This window comes from Rhincodon typus, chromosome 8 (genome assembly GCF_021869965.1).
Source record: "Rhincodon typus isolate 14 chromosome 8, sRhiTyp1.1, whole genome shotgun sequence".
NCBI lineage: Eukaryota > Metazoa > Chordata > Chondrichthyes > Orectolobiformes > Rhincodontidae > Rhincodon > Rhincodon typus.
The window spans coordinates 41,261,523-41,286,718 of record NC_063339.1 but is presented as its reverse complement, the minus strand read 5'-3'; the positions used below and the strand labels follow the sequence as shown (position 1 = coordinate 41,286,718).

Below are 25,196 nucleotides of genomic sequence, written 5' to 3'. Positions count from 1 at the left end.
CTGCAGAATTATTTAGCGCGGAGGGCTGTTGAGGCTGGGTTATTAAGTATATTCAAGGTTGAAGCAGACAGATTTCTAATCATTAAGGGAATCAAGAGTTATAGGGAAAAGGCAGGAAAGTGGAGTTGAGGATAATCAGATCAGCCGTGAGCTCACTGCTCAGGAAAGTAGCCTCGATGGGCCGAATGACCTACTTCTGCTCCTACATATTAAAATCCGTGTGTTTGCCTCACTTTGCGTGAACACTTGCCCAAACCCTATTATACAAGAGCCTCCACACTAAAATAAATAACTAAAGCGTCCTATTGGTTACCAAGCTAGGATGTGGAAGCATTGGTAAGGGTGCAGAGGAGATTTACCAGGATGTTGCCTGGTATGGAGGGAAGGTCTTATGAGGAAAGGCTGAGGGACTTGAGGCTGTTTTCGTTAGAGAGAAGAAGGTTAAGAGGTGACTTAATAGAGACATACAAGATGATCAGAGGATTAGATAGGGCGGACAGCGAGAGCCTTTTTCCTCAGATGGTGATGGCTAGCACGAGGGGACATAGCTTTAAATTGAGGGGTGATATAGGACAGATGTCAGAGGTAGGTTCTTTACTCAGAGAGTAGTAAGGGCGTGGAATGCCCTGCCTGCAACAGTAGTAGACTAGCCAACTTTAAGGGCATTTAAATGGTCATTGGATAAACATATGGATGACAATGGAATAGTGTAGGTTAGATGGGCTTCAGATTGGTTTCACAGGTCGGCGCAACATCGAGGGCCGAAGGGCCTGTACTGCGCTGTAATGTTCTAAGCTGCAGTAAAAGTCACAACAAACAACAAGTTCAAATGAACTTTATCCAGTGAAACATCCAATATTCCATGCAAAAGTTAAATCGTCATAGAATCCCTACAGTGTGGAAGTAGGCCATTTTTGTTCATTGAGTCCATACCAGCCCTCCAAAAAGCAGCCCTCCCTGGCCCATTCTCCTACCCTATTCCTGTAACCCTGCACTTTCCATGACAAATGCACCTAGCCTGCACATGTATGAACTGTGGGAGGAAACTGGAGCACCCAGAGGAAACCCACGCAAACATGCAAACTCCAAACAGATAGTCATCCGAGGGTGGGTCCCCTGGCACCGTGGGGCAGCAGTGCTAACCACTAAGCTACCCCGCCACCATTGAGCATTCCCCTTGTGTCTGTGCTGTGAGAGTCTTTGTTCTTGTGTTTCTGTACAGTGCTACCCCAGTGGCTTCAGCATGGCTGGTGGAACACTGCTGACTTTTCCTGTGGGACGCTGTCAGGGATTGTCCACAACTAGTTCTGGGCTTTAAAAGGTCAGGCTTCAGACTGCACCATCTTTGAACAAATGGCATATTTTGGACTGGCTTATAGTCAACAGTGGGCCATAAATGGAGTGGCAGTTTTGGCAGCACGAATCTGCTGTCATCCTGTCAGCTCTTTTTCATAGATTCCACCAAAGATAACATCTCAGCAGATCTAACAACCTGGTGGAGCACAGATTGCTGGATGCTGAGAGATCCTTTAAGAGGCTGGTATCTGCACCATGTAGCATCAGTCTTGTTGTAAGATTAATCCTCTCCATAACTCAACATGGTGTAAAATCCAGCTGGTAGTTTTACTGATGCTATCCTCTATCCTGGGACAAGTCTACAGGTCCTGTTTGGTCGCATATGGTAGAGAAAGACCACTTGGTTGTCTAACGAGAAGAGGCTCCCATTTTAAACAAGACATTATTTACTGCGTATTACCAATCAGCGAACTGGAGGTGCATGCTTACACCATCCTGCAACTTGTAAATCATAGACTACGATGAGAGAGAGATGGAGTGAGAGTCTATAGTTTCAGCCATGCTACTGTGCTTGGCCATTCCAATGATTGCCAGCACCTTCTCATCTGTGAGGTCAGGTCATGCTGTTCCCCCACCCCAGCCCCCCTGCCCCCAGGTTAGGTGCTACTTCATCCAATTATGAGTCACTTTGTCCTGCAGAGAGGTGTGTGTCACTGAGGGATTTTTATGCAGGTATCATGGGTCTCAGCTACCATTTGGAGAGCTTGCAAAAGACTCACACAGCTCCCTCCTGAAAAAGTCCACCATGTCACAAGCCAATCGGGCAGTTGGCAGGTCACCAGTATCCCTTTCACTGGATCAGGACCCAGCTGGCAAGAAGTCCCACTGACTGAGGCCAGCTGTTCTTCTGCTCAGCAGCGCCACCACGAGGCAGTGGTGCTGTAGGAAATATATTCACAGGGGCCCCAGGATCATGGAGTGACCGAGAGATAAGTGGTGGCAGGGGGGAGTTGCATAAAGTCGCAGTGGAGGGAGGTATTGAGGTCAGCAGCAAGGGCTGGCTGTGGTTCTCAGTGTCTCCCCTCCTTCCTGACCTTAGGTCTCATGATCCATCTAATCTTACAACTTTTGAATGAGGGACAAGGACAAGAGATCACAAATGACCAGCTCCAGTTTGTATGTCATGCTCGGAGACACACATGTGCACTGCTGGGTTAATAGTAATGGAGGCAATGGAAGGCCCTTAGTTAGAGGTCAGGATTTGGTGATGGGTCTGGAAGACCGCCTGAAGGGGCCTTTCGACTCAGCCAACTGGAGACAAGGCAGAAAGGCAGTGGGGTCCCACCCACAACTATCTCACACAATAAACAACCTCCCAGCCCCCAAATCTGCCATGGTGCATAAACATAAAGCACTGGCCATAGTGTGGGTTCATGTACCTATCCAAATGTCTTTTAAATGTGGCTAACGTACCTGTCTCAACCACTTTCTCTGGCAGCCCATTCCAGACTTGCACTACTCTCTGCGTGAAGAAGTTGCCCCTCAGGTCCTTCTTAAATCTCTCCCTTCTCAACTTAAACCTATGCCCCCTCGTTTTCAATTCCCCATCCCTAGGAAAAAGACTATATGCATTCATCCTATCTATGCCCCTCATGGTTTTATACACCTCAATAAAGGTCACCCATCATTGTCCTACATTCCAAGGGATAAAGTGCTATCCTGGCCAACCTCTCCCTATAACTCAGGCCTACTAGTCCCAGCAACATCCTCACAAATCTTCTCTGCACACTTTCCAGTCTTTCTTATAACAGGGTGACCAAAACTGTATACAATGCTCCAAGTATGACCTCACCAATGACTTATACAACTGTAACATAAACGTCCAAACTCCTATACTCAATGTCTCGGCCGATGAAGGCCAGCATGCTAAATGCCTTCGTCACTACCCTGTCCACCTGTGACACTGCTTTCAATGAGCTATGTACTTGTAGTCCTAGGTCCCTCTGTTCCACAACAGTCCTCAGGACCTTACCATTTACTATACAAGTCCTAGTTAAAATAGTAGATTGCACAGGACGTTTGGCAGATACAGAATAATGAGTATTATTTAGTGAATATTTCAAAATTAGTTATATGACATGATTTCTATTTTGGGTGTTGGCCATACATCAACAGGGAACACAGTCAGTCTGCTTTTTCCTATTTACAATATAATTTCTATTTGGTAGCATTACAATCACATACAGCAGTCATTCTCCTGTGATGCAGTGCTATCTTATTCAATACGTGCCAAATTATATCCAATGAAATAAAACACATTCTGCTAATGCAGGTATTAATCAAAACTAGACTGCAATGAAAATGAATAAACATCCTTCTTATTTTGCTGTTTATTGGAATAATGTGTAAGCCAGTTCTCCTCATGCGCTTGTTCCACTACTAACAGAATGAATAACAAACAAAGGTTTGCAACACACAGTAGGTAAGTGACAATTGTGGCAGTTCACTTTGCTTAGCAAAATAGCTTTAGTCTGTGGAGGGAACAAGCCTGAACAGAAAGCATGCTGTTTTATACACATGTGCAGAAGAGTAAGAGTTTATGCATAAATACAATGGCCAATGTTTCTGAGATTGAATATGTGCTTTTTGTGTTAATCAGGGTAATGGATTTGTAGTAGGTTATCATGATACAGTGAGAGCCAAGAAGAAAGTGTTAAGATGCGTTTACATATTGCTATATTCCTGCTGGATACACAAGACATGTTTCTTATTAATTGTTCCATAGAATGTGGGCATCACTGGCTAGGCCAGCTTTATCGGCCACTCCTAATTGCTTGGAAAAAGTAGTGGTAAGCTGCCTTCTTGAACTGCTGCAGTTCTTAGGGTGTAAGATCACTGTTGTTAGGAAGATGGTTCCAGAATTTTGACCCCATAACAGTGAAGGAACAGCAAAGTAGTTCCAAGTCAGGATGGTGTGTGACTTGGACGGGATCTTGCAGATGTTGTTGCTCCCCTAGTCTTGTAGGTGCTAGAGATCATGGGTTTGGAACGTGTTGTCGAAGGAGCTTTGGTGAGTGCATGTTGTAGACAGTACAAAGTGCTGCCACTGTACATTGGGAGTGAAGGGAATGATTGCTGAAAGCGGATTGCTTTGTCCTGAATACTGCCGAGCTTAAACTGCTAGTTGCAAACAGAGAGTACTCTATCACACTCCTGATTTTCACCTTGTAGATGGTGGACAGCATTGCGAGACACGAGATGAGTCACTGCATACTGAATTCCTAGCCTCTTACACATTCTGGTATCCACAACATATATGGTTGAATATTATTTTCCCCTTATCAGCTCAAGACTGGACATTGTCCAGATCTTAATGCATATGGGCTTAGGTTGCATCAGTTTCTGAGGAGTTGCAAATGGTACAGAAAATTGCACAGTTAACCACTTCTGACCTGATGATGGAGAGGATGTCATTGACAAAGGAGCTGAAGATGGTTGGACCAAGGACACTACCCTGAGGAACTCCTGCAGAGATGTCCTGGAGCTGTATGACTGACCTCCCAAAAACAACCACGTTCCTTTATGATCTGCATGACTCTAACCAGCAGAGTATTTACTCCCCTAATTCCCGTCAACTCGAGTTTTGACAGGGCCGTTGATGCCATGCTCAGTTGGATGTTGCCAAGGACAGTCACTCTCACCTCACCCCTGAAGTTCAGCTCTTTTTGTTCATGTTTGGACCAAAGCTCTAATGAGGTCAGGAACTGAGTGGTCCTTCAGGAACCCAAACTCTGTGTAGGTGAGATCGTTCCTTCACAGGGTCACAGTGTTGACAATCTCTTCCTTCACATTGCCGATAATCAGGCGTAGCCTGCTGGGGTGGAAATTCACCGGTTTGGAATTCTAGGTGCAAAACGTCAGCTTTCCTGCTCCTCTGATGCTGCTTGGCCTGCTGTGTTCATCCAGCTCTACACCTTGTTATCTTTGGAATTGTTGTTTACCTGGCAATTTTGCACATTGTTGAGTAGATACCAGTGCTGTAGCTGTACTAAAATAACTTACCTAGAGATGAGGCTAGTTTCTAGAGAACAGGTCTTCAGTAATATCACCAAAATCTTTTCACAGCCCATAGCCCCTGCAGTATCTAGTGCCTTCAGCCATTTCTTCAAATCACAAGAAGCTGAATCAATTTGAAGACTGGCATTTGTGATGCTGGGGATGTCAGCAGAAGGCTGCAATGAATCGTTGTCTTGGCATTTCAGGATGAGCCCCCGCGTTAGTGGTTTAATTGTCTATAACCATTCATGACTGGATATGGCAAGACTACAGAACTTAGATGTGATCCATCGGCTATGGACTCCCTTATCCCTTTCTTAGCAGGCTGCTTCGGCTGTTTAGCACACAAGTAGCTTCACTAAGCTGAACTGTGCCTGGTGCTGCTCCTGCCATGCCCTCCTGCTGTCTTCACTGAACCAGGATTGACCTCCTGATCTGATGGTAATGGTAGAATGCTACTGATGACAACTCCTAGGCCCTCCTGGATGCCTAGTCTTGAGTTGTTAGATCTATCCTAAGTCTGTCCCAATAGCACAGTGATTGTGCCACACAAAATAATGGAGGGTATCCTCAATGTGAAAATAGACTTTCATCTCCACAAGGACTGCATGGCGGTGAATGCCACTGATACTGTCATGGGCAAATACACTTGTGACCAGGCAGATTGCTGAGGAGGAGGTCAAACAGATTTTCCCCTTATTGGTTCCTTCAATGCATGTCACAGACCCAGTCCAGCAGCTATGTCCTTTCAGCCTTGAACTTTTCAATCAGTAGTGATACAATAGAGTCACTCTTAGTAATGGAAAATTGAAATCCTTCAGACAGAGTACATTCAGGGTTCAGAGTCAACGTTGAGGTCTCCTGGGGAAATATCTTGCCTAATGTATACCACTGTGCCTAGCAGCTGTGGAGCAGGACTTACTTAGGGATGGCGATGGTGGTGTCTGAGATATTGTATGTAACGTATGATTCTATGGGTATGATAATGTCAGGCTGTTACTTGACTAGTCTGTTGGACACCTCTGAATTTTGGCACAAACCCCCAGAGGACTTTGCAAGGTCAACAGGACTCTGTCTGCCTCATTTCTTCTGATGCACAGGTCGATGTTGGGTGGTCTGCCTGGGTTCATTCCTTTGTACAGATTTTGTAGCATTTTGATACAACTGAGTGGTTTGTTCAGCTATTTTGGAGGGCAGTTACAAGTCAAACACAAACACAGTGTTGTGGATCTGGAGTTGCATGTATGGCACATTAGGCAAGGACAACGATTTCAAGCCCAAAAGGACATTAGTGAACCTGACAGCTTTTTAAACAATCAGCTATAGCTACATGCTCATCATTAGGCTAGCTTTTATTTTTAGATATTTGTTAAATTGAAATATCACTATCTGCTGTTGTAGGATTTGAATACCTATCCCCAAAACATTAGCCTGCATTTCTGGATTACAAGTCCCAATGACATTCCCATTATGCCACTCCCTCCCTCCACTTAAACCAGGACAGGACTCTTACTTCCCTTTGGCCTCAATTGTTACTAAATAAAAAAAGACAAAAAAGTAACAAAAGCCAAAGGTGAAGTGTTATTGCCAGATGCAAATATTGCTCCTTCCTAGCCCTTTCCTCCTCTGTGAAATGCCAGACTTACCCTGCACCATCTTAGCCTGATCAGTTGCTACAAGATCACAAACCATTTTTTAAGCAGAGTTGCTGCAGTTTTCATCTCTAAAATGTCACTCACTACTTTGATCTTTGTTCTGGATTGTGATCTCCCTAAACTCTGGTTGACAATCCTAATCTGACTGCAGGCAACTATTCCACTAACCTGATTACTGGTAACCTTCTCAGGTTGTGAAAGCAACCAGATAAAAATAAATCTCATTAAACAGAAAATTCTTTCAGTCAGTACTTTCTATAAACATTCTGAGCACTCTGTCTGAACTGAAGCCACAATATATCCATTCTGTTCCTTACCTTATAAAGCCTGTAATAATGAACGGCCACATCATCTAACTGGACAGCCTCCTTGATGTATTTGAGATGTGCTTCTGAGGCTGTAAGTGCGTACTGGTCCTTGTGCATATTTGGAATGTGTTTCAAAATGTATTCCTTTCCTCGCTTGGTAACCACCTACAAGAGTAAATAATGTTTTTAAATCAAATATTTTTGTACCATGTTATATAATCTGTGATAATTATACAATCTTCTTGGAATAAAATCACTACAGCTTCAAAATGTTACAGTACTTGCATGTATCCTTATGCATCATATTTGTCTATGATATTGTCACCAGTTTCACACAGAGGCAAACAAGCCCTTTCAACATAACATTAGATCCATTACAATGGTTAGGGATCTGACAAGTTGAAACAGCATTGTCTGACTTTAAATATGCAAAATGCTCAATGCTGTCCAGTTGTTTTCAGGGTGTTAACTCACTACATTTTCTATTCTATTTGGATTATATTTCAATTTACCCGTGGCAAGTAAGTAATTCAGCAATCCAGCTATTGGTGTCTGTCAATCAGTCATTAAAACCCAACACTCGCTTTACAAAGAGCAAAGTATTCTCCAATTTAAAGTTGGTATCAGAGTGATATTTTCAGTTCTTATATAAAGTAAATATATGGTTGAAGTTTTCAGATGTTCTTCCCAGTACATATTGTTTTCTTCTTTTTGCCTCCAACTCTGTTTAGTGCATTTTGAATGACAGCACTAAAAATGACGAGTGGTAAAGTGGTGACTGTTTCACAGCAATCTGTTGCTAATATTATGTCTCATCAACCTCAGATTTTATCACTTCCCACCCAATCTCAAACTAAAACAGATCAGACTCCCTATTCAATGCCAACTGTGCTTCAAAATGAATGCGCACTATATACTGACAAAAAGGACCAAAAGCAAAGGCACAGAGGAGTCATGTTTTGCTCATACTTATCTCTTTGCTGTAACAGAAACTAAAGGATAAGACATTAAGAAATTCAAATCAAAATAATAATTATTGGACTCTGTCAAATCACAATGTTAGTAACTGTGTGGCTGAAATATACAGATGATACAACATATGATGTCTGCTCCCTTAATTTCTATTTCATGTTGTTCCCAGTTTGGAACACTCAGTTGAAGCCTACTATTAAATTAATCTGGATCAAAAGATGCCAGTTTAGCATTTGGATCAACTTTGAGAATGAAGTTTAAGGGTTTGCAAATATAATGAAATGACTATTTAAAATGACAAAAGTACTTATGTCAGTCTAAAATTCTGTATTTCATTATCATTCAATGCACAAACTATACACACACACACACACACACACACACACACACACAGCTTATTTACAAAGCAAAAAGAGCCAGGGGTTTATTCTTCGAAGCTTCCAAAAAACGTGAGATTGTGTATTCAGACCCAAAACTTTGCCTTTAAATTCTCTAAGATTTATCTTAAGTACATAGTAACATAAGTCCCCTGTTATTTTGTGGTTTCTGTGTTCTGTTATTTTCGGTCTCTGCACTGAGGTCATTATGGATATTCAGCACACAAATAATTAAGTCAGCAATTTGCTACTTAAAAGAAAGCAGCATTAGGGAATATTACAGAATATCTTTTAGCATTCTCCTAAGTCCCTGTTCTGTCTAAACAATTTGTTATAAAAATTCTGGTCAGTCAGTGCATTCTTGTCGCAACTAAATTAGCTAAATGTGTAAAGTAACTAATTATGTAAAACTAGCATACACATCAATGCAGAAAATATTTAAAGTTGTTACAGTTGATTAAAGAGCTGCACCTATGGGACAGCTTACAATGTTTGCTGCTGTGAAATAACATAACCAAAAGACCAGACCTTTTTTTAAAACATAGTTCATGGGATATGGAAATTCAGCATTTATTGCCCACCCATACTTGTCCCTGAGAAGGTGATGAGAAAGGACTTCTCAAACTACTGCAGTCTGAGTGGTGTCATTGCACCCAATGCTGTTATAGAGGGAGGTCCAAGATGAAGGTGTAATGATTCATTCCATATTAGGATGGCATGTGACTTGCACGTGATGCTATTTCTAGGAATCTGCTGCTCTTATTCTTCTAGGTGGTAGAGGTACAGGTTTAGAACATGCTGTCAATGTGGCTTGGTAAATTATTGCAATGCACTTTGTAGATGGTACACGTTGCTGCCACAGTGGTAGAGATAGTGAACGTTGTGGTGCTGATCAAGTGGGCTGCTCTGTCTTGAAAAGTCGAGCTTCTGCAGGTTTTTTGGATCTGCACTCATCTGAGAAAATGGAATGCTCTAATATATTCCTCACTTGTGTCTTTGAGATAGTGGACAGATTTGGGCAGTCGAGAGGGGAAGCACACACGGCAGAATTTCCAGCCTCTGAGTTGGTCTTGAAATTGCAGCATTTGTGTGGCTGAACCAGTTAAGTTTCTGGTCGATGGTAATCCTCAGGATGTTGATGGTAGGGAATTCAGCAATGGTAATATCAAAGGAGAGACGTTTTGATTCTATTTTGTTGCCTAACACTCATGTGGCATGGGTAATGCATTCAAAAGTACGCAAATTTGTGCAGATGGAGACAGAAGGGGAAGTTTTGCATATATTGGGAGCTGCACGCAGATGAGAAAGCTTCAGTTTGATAAGGATTCATCCTACTACAAATCCAGTTGACTGAAGCTACATTCTTGATGAAAGAACTTATACACTCACCTTTCAAATTTTTCTTTTAGCTCCAAACAGGTGTAAATGTGAAATAATATTTACAAGGTGACCCTGATCATTTGGTTTATTATAAATTCTGTATTCATGAATACAAAATTCAAACAACTGCAAAAGGATGTTAGGTAGATACCAGGCAGGATTTAATCAGTGTCATCCTTGCTGAAATCGGATAAGATTGGAAAATGAGGGAGAATTGAGCAGTGCGTTGTGCTGCTTTACTCCCATTCTACTCTATTTCCCTCTTCCCATTCCTAACATAATGCACGGCCGTTACCCTGATGTAATTGATGGGTAGAGTTCAGAGCCTGGCAATCTGCCTCTTCATTTGCTTACTATGTCTATCTCCACAGTGCTAGCTGAAAGACAGCAATAAACAACAGCTAAATTCATCAGACGAAAGGAGAAAATTTTGCCCTGTCCACAGACCCTGAAGTTATCATTTTCAGGTCGCAATCTAAGTAAAACTCTGCATAAAATTCTCAGCCTCATTTGTGGGCACTTCCTGCAGGATGTAAATGTGGAGCTCAGGACTGATGAATCATCCTGAGCCAATGCCACGATGCACACGGTTGCACTTAATTATAATGAACTTGTTTTATATTTCCGGTGAAATTTAAGGTGGAATTCAAAGGTGGTGCATTCAGTCATTGAGTCACAAACCCCACTCTTCTTCGCTCAGTTAGAGCTTTCATGTTTACAGCTTAACAAACTGACTTTTGGCTCTTTTGTTTCTGTATCTATATTTCATATATAAGATTTTGAAAGATTAAAGATTTTAAAAGGTCATACCCAAGGAGGAAAGTAAGCTTCTGGCTCAAAGTATTTCCCATAGTGTTTGTGCCTTTTGTAGTTGCCAAGGTCTGCTTGTAAAGCATAGGCAGCAAGTAGAAAGTAGGCTTCCTCATGTAGCATGCACTGGGATTGGAGAACTTGTTTCCGCAAGTGCCAGTAGTAATAGTATCTAGCTGCTCTATCACTGCAAAGAAAAATGTCATATTAGAATCTCTGACAAGCACACTGAAATAAAGTTACATGCTTACTGATAAGTAAGGCATTGGAATCACTGCATTAGAAACAGAACTATATTACAATAAAGCACGTAACAGTAACGTGAAGACATGAAAACACTACACTCTTATCTTTCGGAATGCTCCTCAGCCAGTTTTACATTTTCTTCACAAACTCTCCAACTCTGGCATGATGTTAATTGGCTTCCACAACGTAGCAGCACAGAATGAAAACGGTGTGAATATCATCCTCCATTGAAACAGGGAACCATGTTCTCAGTGGGATGGGTCTGCATTTTACACATTAAGCAAATTCCCAACCTGCAAAAAGGCTAAACAAAAATGGTGCGGGAAGGAGGATAATTTTTTTCGAAGTCTATTTGATTAAGCGTCAGTCATTTTACACCCAGACAAAAATTTGGTCTGTAGAGTCACGGAATATAGAAATATATGAGGACAAAGGAGGCTATCTGGCTCATCATGTCTGTGCTAGCCAGAAACACAGCAATGCAGCCTAATCCCACTTTCAAGCCCTCCAGAATATGGCACCTCAAGTGTATCTCCAAGCATTTAAAAATTTGGTGAAGCTTTCTGTCCCCGTCACTTTTTCAGGCTAAAAGTTCCAGGCCCCACCAACCTCTGATGAAAATAAATTCTTCTCAATTTCCCTTTAATCCTCTGGCAATTACTTTAAATCTATGCTCTCTGCTCATTGACCTCTCTGCTGGGGAATTTGAATGGTTGCAGACTATGGAGAGTCCTCAGCTTTATAATTCAACCTACTCAATCTTTCCTCATCCGATAAAATTCTCCATTCCTGCCAACTTCCTTGCAAAATGTCCTCTGTAACTTCTAGAGCGGGATCAGCCCCTTCCTATAAGTAAGCATGTGCCGTACTCTTAGCTATGACATAACGTACATTCCAAACCACAGCCAAAAAAATGTAACCCCTGGTTGCCTTCTTAATTAGCATAATTAGTTGTCCAGCTAAATTCAGGGATATTTAGACATGCACTACAAGTTCTCTCTGTTCCCTTATGTTTCTCAAAATCTTACCATTTATTGTTTATTTACTTGTCCTTCCAAAATATATGTCATACTTCCCTGCATTGAATTCCATTTGTTTCCAATCCTATCATGTTCTGAGCCAACTGAGCATTCCATTGATATCTTCCTAAAGGCTGCAGCATACTACCACATACCCAATTGCATCTGCAAACTCTTCCAGTCAAACACTAGGAAGCCTGAGGGTAACATCTTAGTGTCTTTGCCTCTTACTCCATCCCCAAACTGGACAGCAGTCCAGCTTAACCAAATTGCTTGCTGGAGTTCAACCCTGGACTGAATTTCTGACCTGTTAATCATAATGGCTACCTATTTCCATCTTTACTATTAAACCTACTACATCAGCTGTTCTCCCCTCTGCCATCTATCGCAGACCACCTTTCACTGAAAGGCACAATCATATCTTTCATTACTCCAGATTTTGTAACTCCGTTGCTCAGGCTTCAACCCTCCTCCTTCCATAACTATCAGCTCATACAAAATTCCACAGTCCATACCACACGTTCCCCAAATTCCCCCTACTGACTTAGATTGCATCCCAACATGTCCACATGCTGGGATTTACAGAGAAGTATGGCTCTTGAATCCTTAGTCAGGTGCAGGCCATTGGATGACTGACAGCTCTGTTGTCTCAGTAATGCAAGCCGAGAGTGGAGTGACTACTGCTTGGATTCCTGACGGTCCCAACCAGGCAGAAGGGCCCAGGTTAAGTTCACCATCCAAAATCCAGGTGAGTGGGGGGGTGGGTGGATATGAGAGAGGCTGGTTCAGGAGTCACCTTCTGCCAACTTGCCTGACACCATCGCAGTAGCTAAAGCTGCCAGGCTCACACATGGTGCAGGGCTCTCCCACCATTAGTTAAGTTCATTTAGTAGAGGAATGAGGCCCTAAATTAGCCATGTAAAGGCCTCAATAGGCCCAAGGGTGGGCAAGCCACCAATTACCTTCTCTGCCCTCTGTAAAATGGCAGGCAGGTCAGGTTGGACAGGGAGGTCATTTGCTGGATTTTGTGTGCCTCCATTCCCCACCTTTGAAAAGGTCATTCGTCTTACCCAATTAATCGCCCATTCTCCACGTAGTATTGTACCCTGAAATGAACAATCATAGGTGGACCAAACTGGTCAATGCCCTGCAGAAATAATGGAAAAATAAATAATACGGCATTACAGGCAATCATTAGGTGCTTCAAAATTTTTCACATTGCATGCCCATTGATATTCTCACATATCAAACCCAAAAACAAAAGAAACAAAGAATTCTTTGTTTCAATTATAAGGCAGAATACAAATAATGTATCAGTGATGTAAATCTTCACATTGACAGGTAAAGGAGTCCAATTGGTCAATGAAGATGATGTAAAAGAAAACTGCACATGGTGTAAACCTAATGGCCAATCCACTGTCAGCCCTTTTTGCAATACTGTTTATGACTTACTTCACGTCCACTTCACCTGATTAAGGAGTAGCACTCCAAAAGCTTGTAATTTCAAATAAACCTGTTGGACTATAACCTGGTATCGTGTGATTTCCGACCTCCATAATTATTAGAAAATCCAGAATACTCTTCACCAAAATATTAACACAGGATGTCACTATAAATTAATGTTTTATTTGCTGACATGATATCATTTAAAAGTTGAATTATACATCCAAGCTGATGCCAAGGGTATAGCACTGGATAGTGCAGCCATTTTATGATATTTTATGTTGATGGTCATACAGCAAAAATAGGGAAGATTGCTTAAAAATGCTAGTGACATTCACTAAATAAAAGCAATATGGATTGTGTGCAATTAACATGACTTTATACTGTGGAAGGTATCACTATTTTGCAGCCAATTTTGTCCTTTCCAGCCACATTATTCCTCACTATTGCTGCTGCAGTATTGTCTGCTTTTTTGTGGCCTCTAGAACTCAATCCAGTATGTACATTAATATGGAGTGGGGTATCCAATCTGATCAACTTCACTGCATTATCACTATTTGTGTGTGTTAAAAGAATGCAACTATATTAACTTTAGAAATAGCTTCATCAACAGAAGTGAGGATAACTTTGACCACTCAGATGTCAGATGTCAATCAAAAACCACTCAAACATCCCTTTCATGTTAAGGATATCATCAACAACCTTTAACTATTACCCGTGTAGTGCTAGCTGACTGAGTCATTATTCCAGAGTAAGAAGAAGTTGATTTACCAGAGTTAGTCTTGATTGGGGTGTAATTATATAAATATAAATATGGCTGTGTTAAAGTGGGTCTTTATAGTGAACTAGCAGATATTGAATTTTGCTGCTGGGGGAAACTTACTTTGCTTACTTCTTTCTTCCATTCTTTTGGACAATACTTGCAGAGCTTCTGCATCAGTTCCATATAAACATGTTCATTGTCTGCATTGGAAAGGGAAAATAAAGAAATATTACATAAAGAGGAGGTTACATGGCAGTTGCCAGTTAATGAAAAACATTGCCAGTCATGTCAGTAAAAACTGAAAGAACCGTGGATGTTGTAAATCAGAAACAAAAGAACAGAAGTTGCTGGAAAAGCTCAGCAGGTCTGGCAGCATCTGTGAAGAAAAAACTCAGAGCTAACATTTCGGGTCCAGTGATCCTTCTTCAGAACTGATAGTAGCTAGGAAAGTGTTGGTTTATATGCAGAAGATAGGGTGGGGGAAGAAGGTAAGGAGTAATCAATAGGTGGGGATAGACTACGAAGAGAGAGAAGAACAGTCAGACAGACAAAGGAGTTGATAACGATCTGGCCAGGAGGGTGAATAGCTGTTAATGAAGACAGTTAATAGCTAACAATAGGTAATGTTTAATGGCAGGCTTTGTGATAACAAGACCTGGTGTGTGGGGTAAGGGGCTAGGGCATAGGAGAGTTCAGGCCCTAAAAGTTATTGAACCTGATATTGAGTCCAGAGGGCTGCAGGGTCCCCAAGCAGAAAATGAGGTGTTGTTCTTTCAGCTTGCTTTGAGCTTTGCTGGGACACTACAGCAAACCTGAGACACAGATGTTGGTCAGGGAACAGGGTGGTGTGTTAAAGTGACAGGCAACTGAAAGCTCAGGGTCTTTTTTGCGAGCAGAACACAGATGTTCTGCGAAACGGTCACCCAGTCTACGCTTCACTTCCCCAATGTAGAGGAGACCATATTGTGAGCAGCGAATGCAGTAGACGAGATTGTGAGAAGTGCAGGTAAAGTGCTGCTTCTGCTGGAAGGTATGTTTGGGCCCTTGGATACTGGGGAGGGAGGAGATAAATGACAGGTGTTACACCTTCGGCGGTTGGAGGGGAAGGTGCCATCGGACTGTGGGGGATGTTGGGAGTGAAGGAAGAGTAGACCAGGGTGGCCTGGAAGGGAAATTCCCAGCAGAAGGTGGACAAGTGAGGGGAGGGCAATATGTGTCTGGTGGTGGCATCTCGCTGGAGGTGCTGGAAATGGCGTCTGATGATCTTCTGGATGTGGATGCTGGTGAGATGGTAGGTAAGGACAAGGGGGACCCTATTACTGTTGCGAGAGGGAAGAGAGGGGGTGAGGGCAGAAGTGCGGGAGATTGGTTGGATCCGGTTGAGGTTGAGGAATTAGAGCAATGTTACACCCATTTTGCGATAGCTCGGCAACATGTTGTTATATTCACATTGCTTACTGTTCAACATCACTCAAATATGTATCTGGTACTGACCTAGGCACTCGGGTTAGATATCAGGGGTCCCTGAAATAGCTAAATCATTGAAGAAAAATGAGCTGGAATTTTGAAGAAGCTGAGAGTATGTGGCTGAAATCAGTGCAATGTCTACCGAGTGGACTGCCTGATAAATCTGAGATCTATTTCTGCTGTGTTTGTTATTTAATGGCAATTCATATATTATATACACACTGGCTTGCCAGTTAAATTTATATCGGTTTTCATTTGATTGTTAAAGTTATAGAAAAGGTGATAACTTGTCCTTTTTTTTGTTAAGGTTAGTTTTGTAAATTTGTTTCTCAGTTTGTCTATCTCTGCAGGCATAATAATAATAATAAATAAAACTTTCAGAGTTATCATGGGTGTAATGCAATTTTTTTGTTTGTAATTGTAAGATAACAGTAATATCCTATGAATGTTCTCAAAGGTTGTGTTGACCCTGAATCCTTTATATTTACTGCCAGTGGTTTTTAACCTCATTTTGATCTTTCTTGGCTTCATAATTGTCACAATTTATGATATTGAAAAAATAAATAATTTTGTACAGAATACAACTGAGATATTCAGATACTGTTTATCCCATCTATCAATTATAGCACACGGTTGCATTATGACACCTTTAGTACAGTCATTGCTGAATCATTTTCTCCCAAATCACATGTAATTATCTTCTTTTTTGCGCTAGCATGGTGGTCCTGTCACACATAGATTGTAAACTACATTCTGTTTAAATATAATCACATTGAACACAAAGTTTTATCACTGTGCTATCCTAAAACTAAACAAAATGTAAATGTTCAGAAATGCAAAAGATTCCAAAATGTATTCATCATAATTTGGCATACTGATCTGGTAATGGCCTAGAATATCCCTCGTTGCACAGCGAGACTTGTCAGGCAATTAATTTAAGAATAAAGTTCAGTCAGTCTTGCGTCAATCTAAGTGGTTTCATATGTCACTGGATGGAAACTTTAAACAGGTGGTCTTTAAGAGAAATTCCAGAGCCATAAGCAGTCTCACATCTGTGCTTTCCAAAGGAGCTCTGCATATGTTTAATGTCCTCAGCTCACTACTGGCCCTCTATCCTTTGGAGTAGGCAGTATTTGGCCACAAAATAAAGAAAGATTCTCCTGACTTTGAGTAAAACGTGGCATTTTAGAAAAATGTTCCACGACACTTCAATCATAAGAAATATCTTCTCATAAATTACATGTCAGCTGACTATAATTTTGAACACAACAAAGAATTCACTGATGTACTCCCACCCATGACAGCTGCAAATAAATTATTTCACAAAAAGTGTTCTAAGTTCCAGAAGAACCCTAAACACTCACCAAAAGCTTAATTTTCAGTCTTGAAAATGTAAAGGGAAGACAACTTTCTAAACAGTTAAACGCTTAACTTTGAATTATTATCAATGACCTATTGCAGAAGATCACAGCAACCACAGAACAGATTTCATTGGCTCTCTCGGGCAGATTGAACAGAACCTCATAAGACGATGAGGGAAGGCAGAGAGTCGAATACCCACTATCTTCCCATCATCATGTCAGTGTTGAAAATACCTCACTTGCACACATTTTTATTTTGGTCCGACTAAATTTGTATGGCCCTTTTTTTTGTTTAGGTGTCCTCAGCAGATGCCTATTAAAAGATCATGTAGCAACAATACACAAGAGAGTAAGGTAGCAGTATAGGAAATGATAATCAGAGTGTAGCCAGAAGAGTGGACAAATCTAGGAGTGTGCCAACAGGCAAGACCACTGGTCACAAAATTCATAAAAAGACACTACTGAAGGCTTTAAATCGGAGTGCACCTAGCATTCATAAAGCAAACAAACTGACATTACAAATAAATAATATGATCTGATAGCCATTACAGGAACATGGCTAAAAGATGGCATAAGCTGGGACTTGAAAATTCAAGGATCCATGACATTTACAAAGGCTGTTAGCTCGGAAAATGTGGAGAGGTGGCTCTGCGAATTATGGATCACACTATATCATGGTTCCAAAGATCAAGATCTCGAATCAGTTTCAGTCGAGAAGTAAAGGCAAGAAGTCACTTATAGAAGTGGTTTGTAAGTCCCCTAACAGTAACCATGCTGTAGGATAAGATATATGGAATGAAATAATGGGAGTTTGTGAGAAAACTACGAGGAAAGTCATGGGTGATTCTCAATCCAGAAGAAAATCGGACACATCAGATTGGCAAAGGTTGCCTCAATGATGAGTTTAATGAAAAGCAAAAGAAATGCGGATGCTGTGAATCAGGAACAAAAACAGAAGTTGCTGAAGAAGCTCAGCAGGTCTGGCAGCATCTGTGAAGGGAAATCAGAGTTAACATTTTAGGTTCTGAGGAAGGGTCACCGGATCCGAAACGTTAACTCTGATTTCTGTTCTCAGATGCTGCAAGACTCGGTGAGTTTAATGGATGTTTTTGGAACAGTTTCTTGGAGCAGCATATTATCAAGCCAACCAGGGAGCAGGCTGTGATAGATCTGGTATTGTGCAATGAAGCAGGATTAATGAATGATCTCATGGTAAAGGCATCCCTGGGTAGCAATGGTCATAGTAAGATCAAATTTCACATTCAGGTTCAGAAAAGAAGGCTCTAAGAACAGAATAATAAAAAGTTAAATCAAGTAAATTTTGAGGACAATTATGAGAGCTGGCTAAAGTAAATTGGCAAAATTAGGTTAAGGAACAAGTTGGCAGGGCTGCAGTGGCAGACATTTAAGAAGATATTTCAAAATACTTAACAAAGGATACTTTTGAGTGAGAGAGAAAGACTTGAATGGAAGGATGTTCCATTCGTGGCTAATTAAGGAAGTTAAAGATAGTATCAAATTGAAAGAAAAAGCACACATTTCAGCAGAGGTGAGTGGCAGGTCAGAAAATTGGCAGACTACAAGAAAGAACAAAGAATCACTAAAAGGTTAATTGGGAGGGAGAAATTAGATTACAAGAGAAAAGTAGTTAGAAATATAAAGATAGATAGTAAGAGTTTCTACAGGTATTTAAAAAGGAAAAGATCTGGTGAAGGGAGCCTTGGTCCTTGCGAGAAAGATAATTTGGAGAATTAATGATAAAAAAAATGGAGGTGACAAATGAACTGAACAGATATTTTGCATGTGTTTATTAGACAGAACATAATTAACATACTATAAATAATTGTGTATCAAAGATTGAAAGGGAGGAAGGAACTTAAAACAGTTTCCGTCACCAGGGACAAAGAATTATTAATAAAATACACAAAAATAATATTAGAACTAAAAGCTGACCAGTCCCCAGGTTGTGATGGAGTTCATCGTGTGGTCTTATAAAGGAGCTGGCTGCTGAGATATCAGATCCATTGGCTCTAATTTTCTAAAATTCCCTAGATTCTGTAAAGATCCCTTCAGATTGAAAAATGGCAAACATGACTCTATTCAAAAAAGGAAGGAAACAGATAACAGGAAACTACAGACAAGTTAAATTAACTTCTGTCGTAGGGAAAACGGCTGGAAATTATTATTAAGCAGGTCACAGCAAGGAACTCAGAAAATCTCAATGTAACCAGGCTTTATGGTTTTATGAAAATGATCTCATGTTTAACTGTGACACCGGACGTGGAAAAATTGTAAACTGTGAAGAGGAAAGTAAAGTGTATGAGACACATGTTAGACATCAGCTGTAGTATTGTGTATAACAAGGTGTAGAGCTGGATGAACACAGCTGGCCAAGCAGCATCAGAGGAGCAGGAAGGCTGAGGTTTCGGGCCTAGTGATTAGGAAAGCAAATGGAATGGAATATAAAAATAAGGATGTTTTACTAGAGTTGTATAGAGTATTGGTGAGACCTCATCTAAAGTTTTGGTCCCCTTACTTAAAAAAAAGTATAAACATTTTAGAAGCAATTCAGGGAAGGTTCAATCAGCGGAAACCCGGATAGGGATTTTATTTTGGGCAGATGGTGGTGGTGACAAATATCTTATGTAGAAAGGTTGGGTAAGTTGGGTCTGTACATCTATTCGAGTTTACTAGAGTGAGCAATGTTTTTATTGAAACACAAGAGAACTGGAGGGTACTGGACAGGTAGACGCTGAAAGGAGGTTGCCCCTTGTGGGATAGACTAGAGAACATAGTTTAAAAAGGGAGTCTGCCACTTAAGATGGAGATGAAGAGAAATGTTCATTCTCAGAGAAGTGAGAGTTTTTGGCAATCTCTTCTGCATAGTGCAGAGGAGGCAGAGTTATTCAACATGTTTCAAGGCAGAGGCAATTAATTTCTTGTTTAACGAGGAAGTCAAAGGGTATCAGTGGGAGGTGAAAAGGTGGAATTGCGTTCATTACCCGATCATAAGAATATACACTAGATCATGACTGACCTAATTGCTCCATCTATCTGACCATCCCCAATAAGCTTTCATTCCCCATTTATCGAGAATCAAATCAACCTCAGCCTTCAAAATATCCAAAGACCACCTCCTTTACCTTTTGAGGAAGAGCATTCCAAAGATTCAGGACCTTCAGATAAAATAATTCTCGTCAATTTGTAAAGACAAGTGTCCTGTATGCCTTCTTAACTACCCTATACACCTGCCCTGACACCTTCAGGGATCTGTAGGTAAGCATTCCAAGATTCATCTTCTTGCAAGCTCCCTCGTATTGAGTACCATTTATTAAGTACTCCCTTGTCTTGTTACTTCATCCAAAGTGTATCACCTCACACTTATCAGTGTTAAATTCCACTGAGCTACCCATCTAACCAATACATCTATGTCTTCCTGTAACCTAAGACTTTCTTCCTCACTAGCCACCCAGCCAATCTTTGTGTCATCTGCAAACTTCTTTATCATCTCTCCTACATTCTCATCTATGTTGTTTATGTATATCACAGGATTGTTATAGTGCAGGAGGCCATTTGGCCGATCATGTCTGCACTAGCTCACCAAATGGGCATTATGACTTAGTGTCATTCTCCCTCTCTTCCATCAGAACCCTACTCATTATGTCTGTTTAAATATTCATTCAGTACCTTCTTGAATGCTGCAATTAAACATAACTCCACTTCACTTCAGGCAGTGTGTTCCAGTCACTGTGTGAAAATGTTTTCTTTCTCATACTGCATTTGCTTCTCTTGCAAATCACTCTGAACTGTATCCCTCATTCTCGATACTTTTAAAACAGGAAACAGTTTCTCTCGGTCGACTCTGTCCAGAACTTTTCTGATTTTGAAAAATCTCCTGATGGCCTTCACTTCACCAAGGAAAACAGACCCAAATTGCCCTTCCCTAATTGCCTTGGAGAAGGTAGTCATGAGCTGCCTTCTTGAACCAATGCAGTCCACATACAGTAGGTAGACCGCAATCCCTTAGGGAGGGAATTGCTTAGGGAGGGAATTTCTCTGCCACCTACCTGCCCACTCCAACTTGTCTATGCCTTTTTCAAGTGTTGCACTATTCTCACAGTTGAATATATTTCCAAGTTCTGTCTTGTCTGCAAACGTTGAAACTGGCCTCTGCTCTCCAAGATCTAGATCATTAACACAAATCTGGAAAAGCAAGAGTCCCAATTCCAACCCCAAGGAAATCCACTTAAATCACTAAAACCACCATCCTTCATGTCAGCCAACTCTTCATCCATATTGTTACTCTCCCTTTTATTCATGTCCCATGAAGTTTCCTCACAAATTTGTCGTATTCCACTGTATCAATTTTTTGGAAATCCAAGTACACCACATACAATCCTTGCTTACTTTTATCTCTTCAACGAACTGCAGAAAGTTAGTCAACCATTATTTTACCTTAAGTTATCTATGGTGGTTCTCCTTAATTACCCACATTTGTCCATGGGACTGTTAGTTATATCCCAAACTATTGATCTAGAAGTTTCCCCACTACCAAAGTTAAACTGACTGCTCTGTAATTACAGGGGGGCTCATACTTGCAACCTTTTTTGAACAAGAATGTAATGTTGCAATTCTTCAGTCCTGTGCCACTACCCTAAATCCAGTAATGATTGAAAAAAAAATATGGTCAGTGCTTTTGCACATTCTTCAATATTTTTGGATGTATCTCACCTGGTCCCAGTGCCATATCAACTCAAAATACTAAGAGCTCATCCAGAACTTCCCCCTTATCAATTCTGAAGCCACCTCGTGACCGAATTCCCTCTGGTCTGGGCAGCCTCTGCTTCCTTGCTAAAAACAGATGCAAAATATGAATTTAATACCTCAGGACATTCCTTCCCTGCCCCGACCCTCCAAATATCTCCATCTTGCTGCTCTCTACTCGTAACACGACCAGTATCCCAGTCAAAATTCAGCTCATTAAAGCTCCCATTAGAACTACTCTATAACACTTGTATTTCAATCTATTTGCAGATTTGCTTGTCCACAGACTACACCAAGAAATGTAACTGCACCCTTGTTCCTTAGCTCTCGCCAAATCATTTCTTTCCTTGACCTCTCGGTGACATCCTCATTCTTCAATGCTGCAATGCTCCCCTTGACCCACATCTCCTCCATTTTTCCTTTCCGGTCTGTCCTGCACCCTGTAACTAAGAATATTTAACACCCAATCTTGCCCCTCCTTCAGCCAGATCTCTTACTACCACTTCATAATTACACATGGCAACCCACGCCTCTAACTCCCAATTTTATTTATTATGCTTTGATCATTCACATTCATGAAGTGCAATCCTGATACGGAAAGTTTTAAAATTTCTCCCTTACTCTGACGCTCTCTACTAACATTCAAATAGAGAATAGCAAGTTATTTATCTCTCTTCCAGTATTTTCTGCACTTTGGTATTATTCTCTAATATTTTCTCTTAGTTCCCAAACTCTTGCAGAGTTAGTTTAAAGCCTCCTAACTCTATCAATTAATTGCATTTCCTAACGTGTTTATTTTTCTTTGTAAGGAATTTTATTCCTTTCATACGTTCCCAGTTCAGTTTGCATCTGGCTGCACCATTTCTTGGCATGCACACTTGCTAGCTGGTTTCAAGACGTGAGGCTATTTGAAACACAAATTACTCAATTAACAGGGTCCTTATGCTGGGAAATAGCTGCAATAACTTTCTGCAATAAAGGTCAATTTGTTTATTCCATTAAATTCAATAATGTTTTGACATTAATGGGGAGGTTGATAGCAAGCCCTAGGTTTTGAGAGAATGTCAGGGAAGCCACACAGTTGTCCAACATTATGTGTGAATTTGCAACTTCTCCTTGCCTTACATTAGCTTTTATGCATTAATAACATTGTGTACTGTGAATTGATTATAAGTTTTTCAGCCAAGTTTGGAGCCATATTTATCTTAAAACTATTTTAGATTTTGAGAGAGATGTATAATAAGTGGTGATAATCAACGTAGATGATTGTCCTACTGCATCACCTTTTGATGCTTTATATTCTAAAGGGTTCACTGACTTTTAATGTAAAAATGACCCTGAGGTTTTTCAGAATATCATTGTAATTGATTATTTTTCCATTTTTAAAATTGTGATCTCCACACTAACTTTTGCCCTACCATATCACATTGCATAATTAAGAAATTAGAGAAGTGTTAAGATCCCACTATACCAATGCAACTGTAACAATTGGCCAGCATGGATAGCCAGGACTAACTTGTTCTTCATACTATGGATATCCTTCCCCTTCTCAAGAAGATATGGTCCAATATCAGTAACAATGGTAAAGGAAATAATTTGCTAATAAAGCTAGGTTAACAAACTTGACAAGATGATGTAAACTGCATATAATTTTGCAGTAATTTACTGTCAGGTATGTTGTGATGTTAATTAAAAAGGCAAATGGAATTTTGGCCTTCATTGCCAGGATGTTGGAGTTTAAAAATGGATCAATCTTGTTACATCTACAGGGTGTTTGAGAGGCCACACCTGGGAGTACTGTGCACTGTATTGGTCCCCGTATTTAAGAAAGGATATATTGGCATTAGAGGACATATTGCCATTGGAGGCAGCTGAAAAGAGAGTCACCGGGCTGATTCCTGGGATGAAGAGTGTGAATGATGAAGAACAGCTAAATCGATTAGGCTTTTATTCACTGGCATTTAGAAGAATAAGGGATGATGTTACTGAAACATACAAGATACTGAGGGGGCTTGAACAGGCGAGAATTTGAGAAGATGTTTCAATTTGAGGGGAGACTTCAAACTAAGGGACGTAGTTACAGAATAAGGGAACAATCATTTACAGAAAATTTCTGCTCCTGGAGGGAAGTGAATTTCTGGAATTGTCTAACCCAGAGAGTTATGGAGGCTATGGAGAACCCAGAGAAGGTTGATAAATTTTTGAAATATTGAGGTGTTTGATGGCTATGAGGAATTGTCACAAAGTAGGAGTTGAGGCCTGGAGCACATCAGCCAGGAAAGACTTGAGAGGCCAAACGACCTACTCCTGCTTCTTTTTTAATGCTCCTTTTTGGCCTAGAGAATGTGCAGGACTCCAGGCCGAGTTGCCAGCATTAGACCCTCCGTTTTTGTCTCCAAGTTGCTGGCTGGAAAGAAGCCTACACGTTGCCTATAAAAAGAATGACAACTGTGCCCAGCTCACCAAGCAATCTGTTTTAAACACTAACCGCCTGGTGGTTGTAACCACATCAACTGATTCTAATACTTAGATTACCAAAACTCAATTTATAACTGCTCATTTGCCCTGTACTCAATAACTTCCTGAGTGCTTGGGTGTATGGATGGAATAGCAAAACAATTTCCCTTTTTTTAAATATTTGTTAATAAATCCTATCTTTGATTTCATCTTCAAGGTTTACGCTATGGGTCTATTTCAAAAATTGGAATCCAAAAACCAGGGTTTGGACAGCATGCTTCAGTCTACTTCAGGAAAGAATGTTAAGGAGAAGAGAAAGGATCTAATCAAACCAGACCTTGTTGTCTCAGTCTTAGTAGGAGAAATGCAATCAAAATTTAAAGTCAGCCTATTCCCTCTTTATCCATGATAACAGCATTGTTGGGAATACATATCTATGTTTACAGACTATGTGAGAACTAAAAGATATTGAACTGCTTGGGAACTTTCTGGATTAAAAAGGTTTATTTTTAATGAGGGTTTGAAGGAAACCCATGTGGTTTCCTGGAAATGAGTCAGTAGGTTAATGCGGGCTGTGATCCATCAGCTGATTACAGAAAGTCAAAGGATTTTGGAAAAATATCCAAGCAAAACGTTTAAGGAAGGAAGACATAGGGTTTATTGTTCTTAATTTAGACAGTTTGGACTATGGGGGCTGCTGTGGTGATGGTTGCCTAGTAACCCTTTCTGGACTTGGTTATTTTGGTTTCACTAATCTAGGCAGTCTAAGGAGAAGGTTTAAAAAAAAACACCATCTAAAGCAGCAGTATGGCTGCAAGATTC

The 25,196-nt window shown here is 40.7% G+C and overlaps 1 protein-coding gene across 1 annotated transcript in view; it reads right to left on the bottom strand.

Annotated features, from left to right (window-relative positions):
- The window catches only part of frmd6 (FERM domain containing 6), a 101,101-nt gene that overhangs the window by 12,729 nt on the left and 63,176 nt on the right, over positions 1 to 25,196 (bottom strand). Inside the window, exons 4-7 of the mRNA XM_048600112.1 lie at positions 14,446 to 14,525; positions 13,190 to 13,266; positions 10,855 to 11,041; positions 7,325 to 7,480 (exon numbers count right to left, since the gene is read on the bottom strand). Coding sequence (XP_048456069.1) covers positions 7,325 to 7,480; positions 10,855 to 11,041; positions 13,190 to 13,266; positions 14,446 to 14,525 — 500 coding nt within the window. The remainder of the gene's footprint in view (positions 1 to 7,324; positions 7,481 to 10,854; positions 11,042 to 13,189; positions 13,267 to 14,445; positions 14,526 to 25,196) is intronic.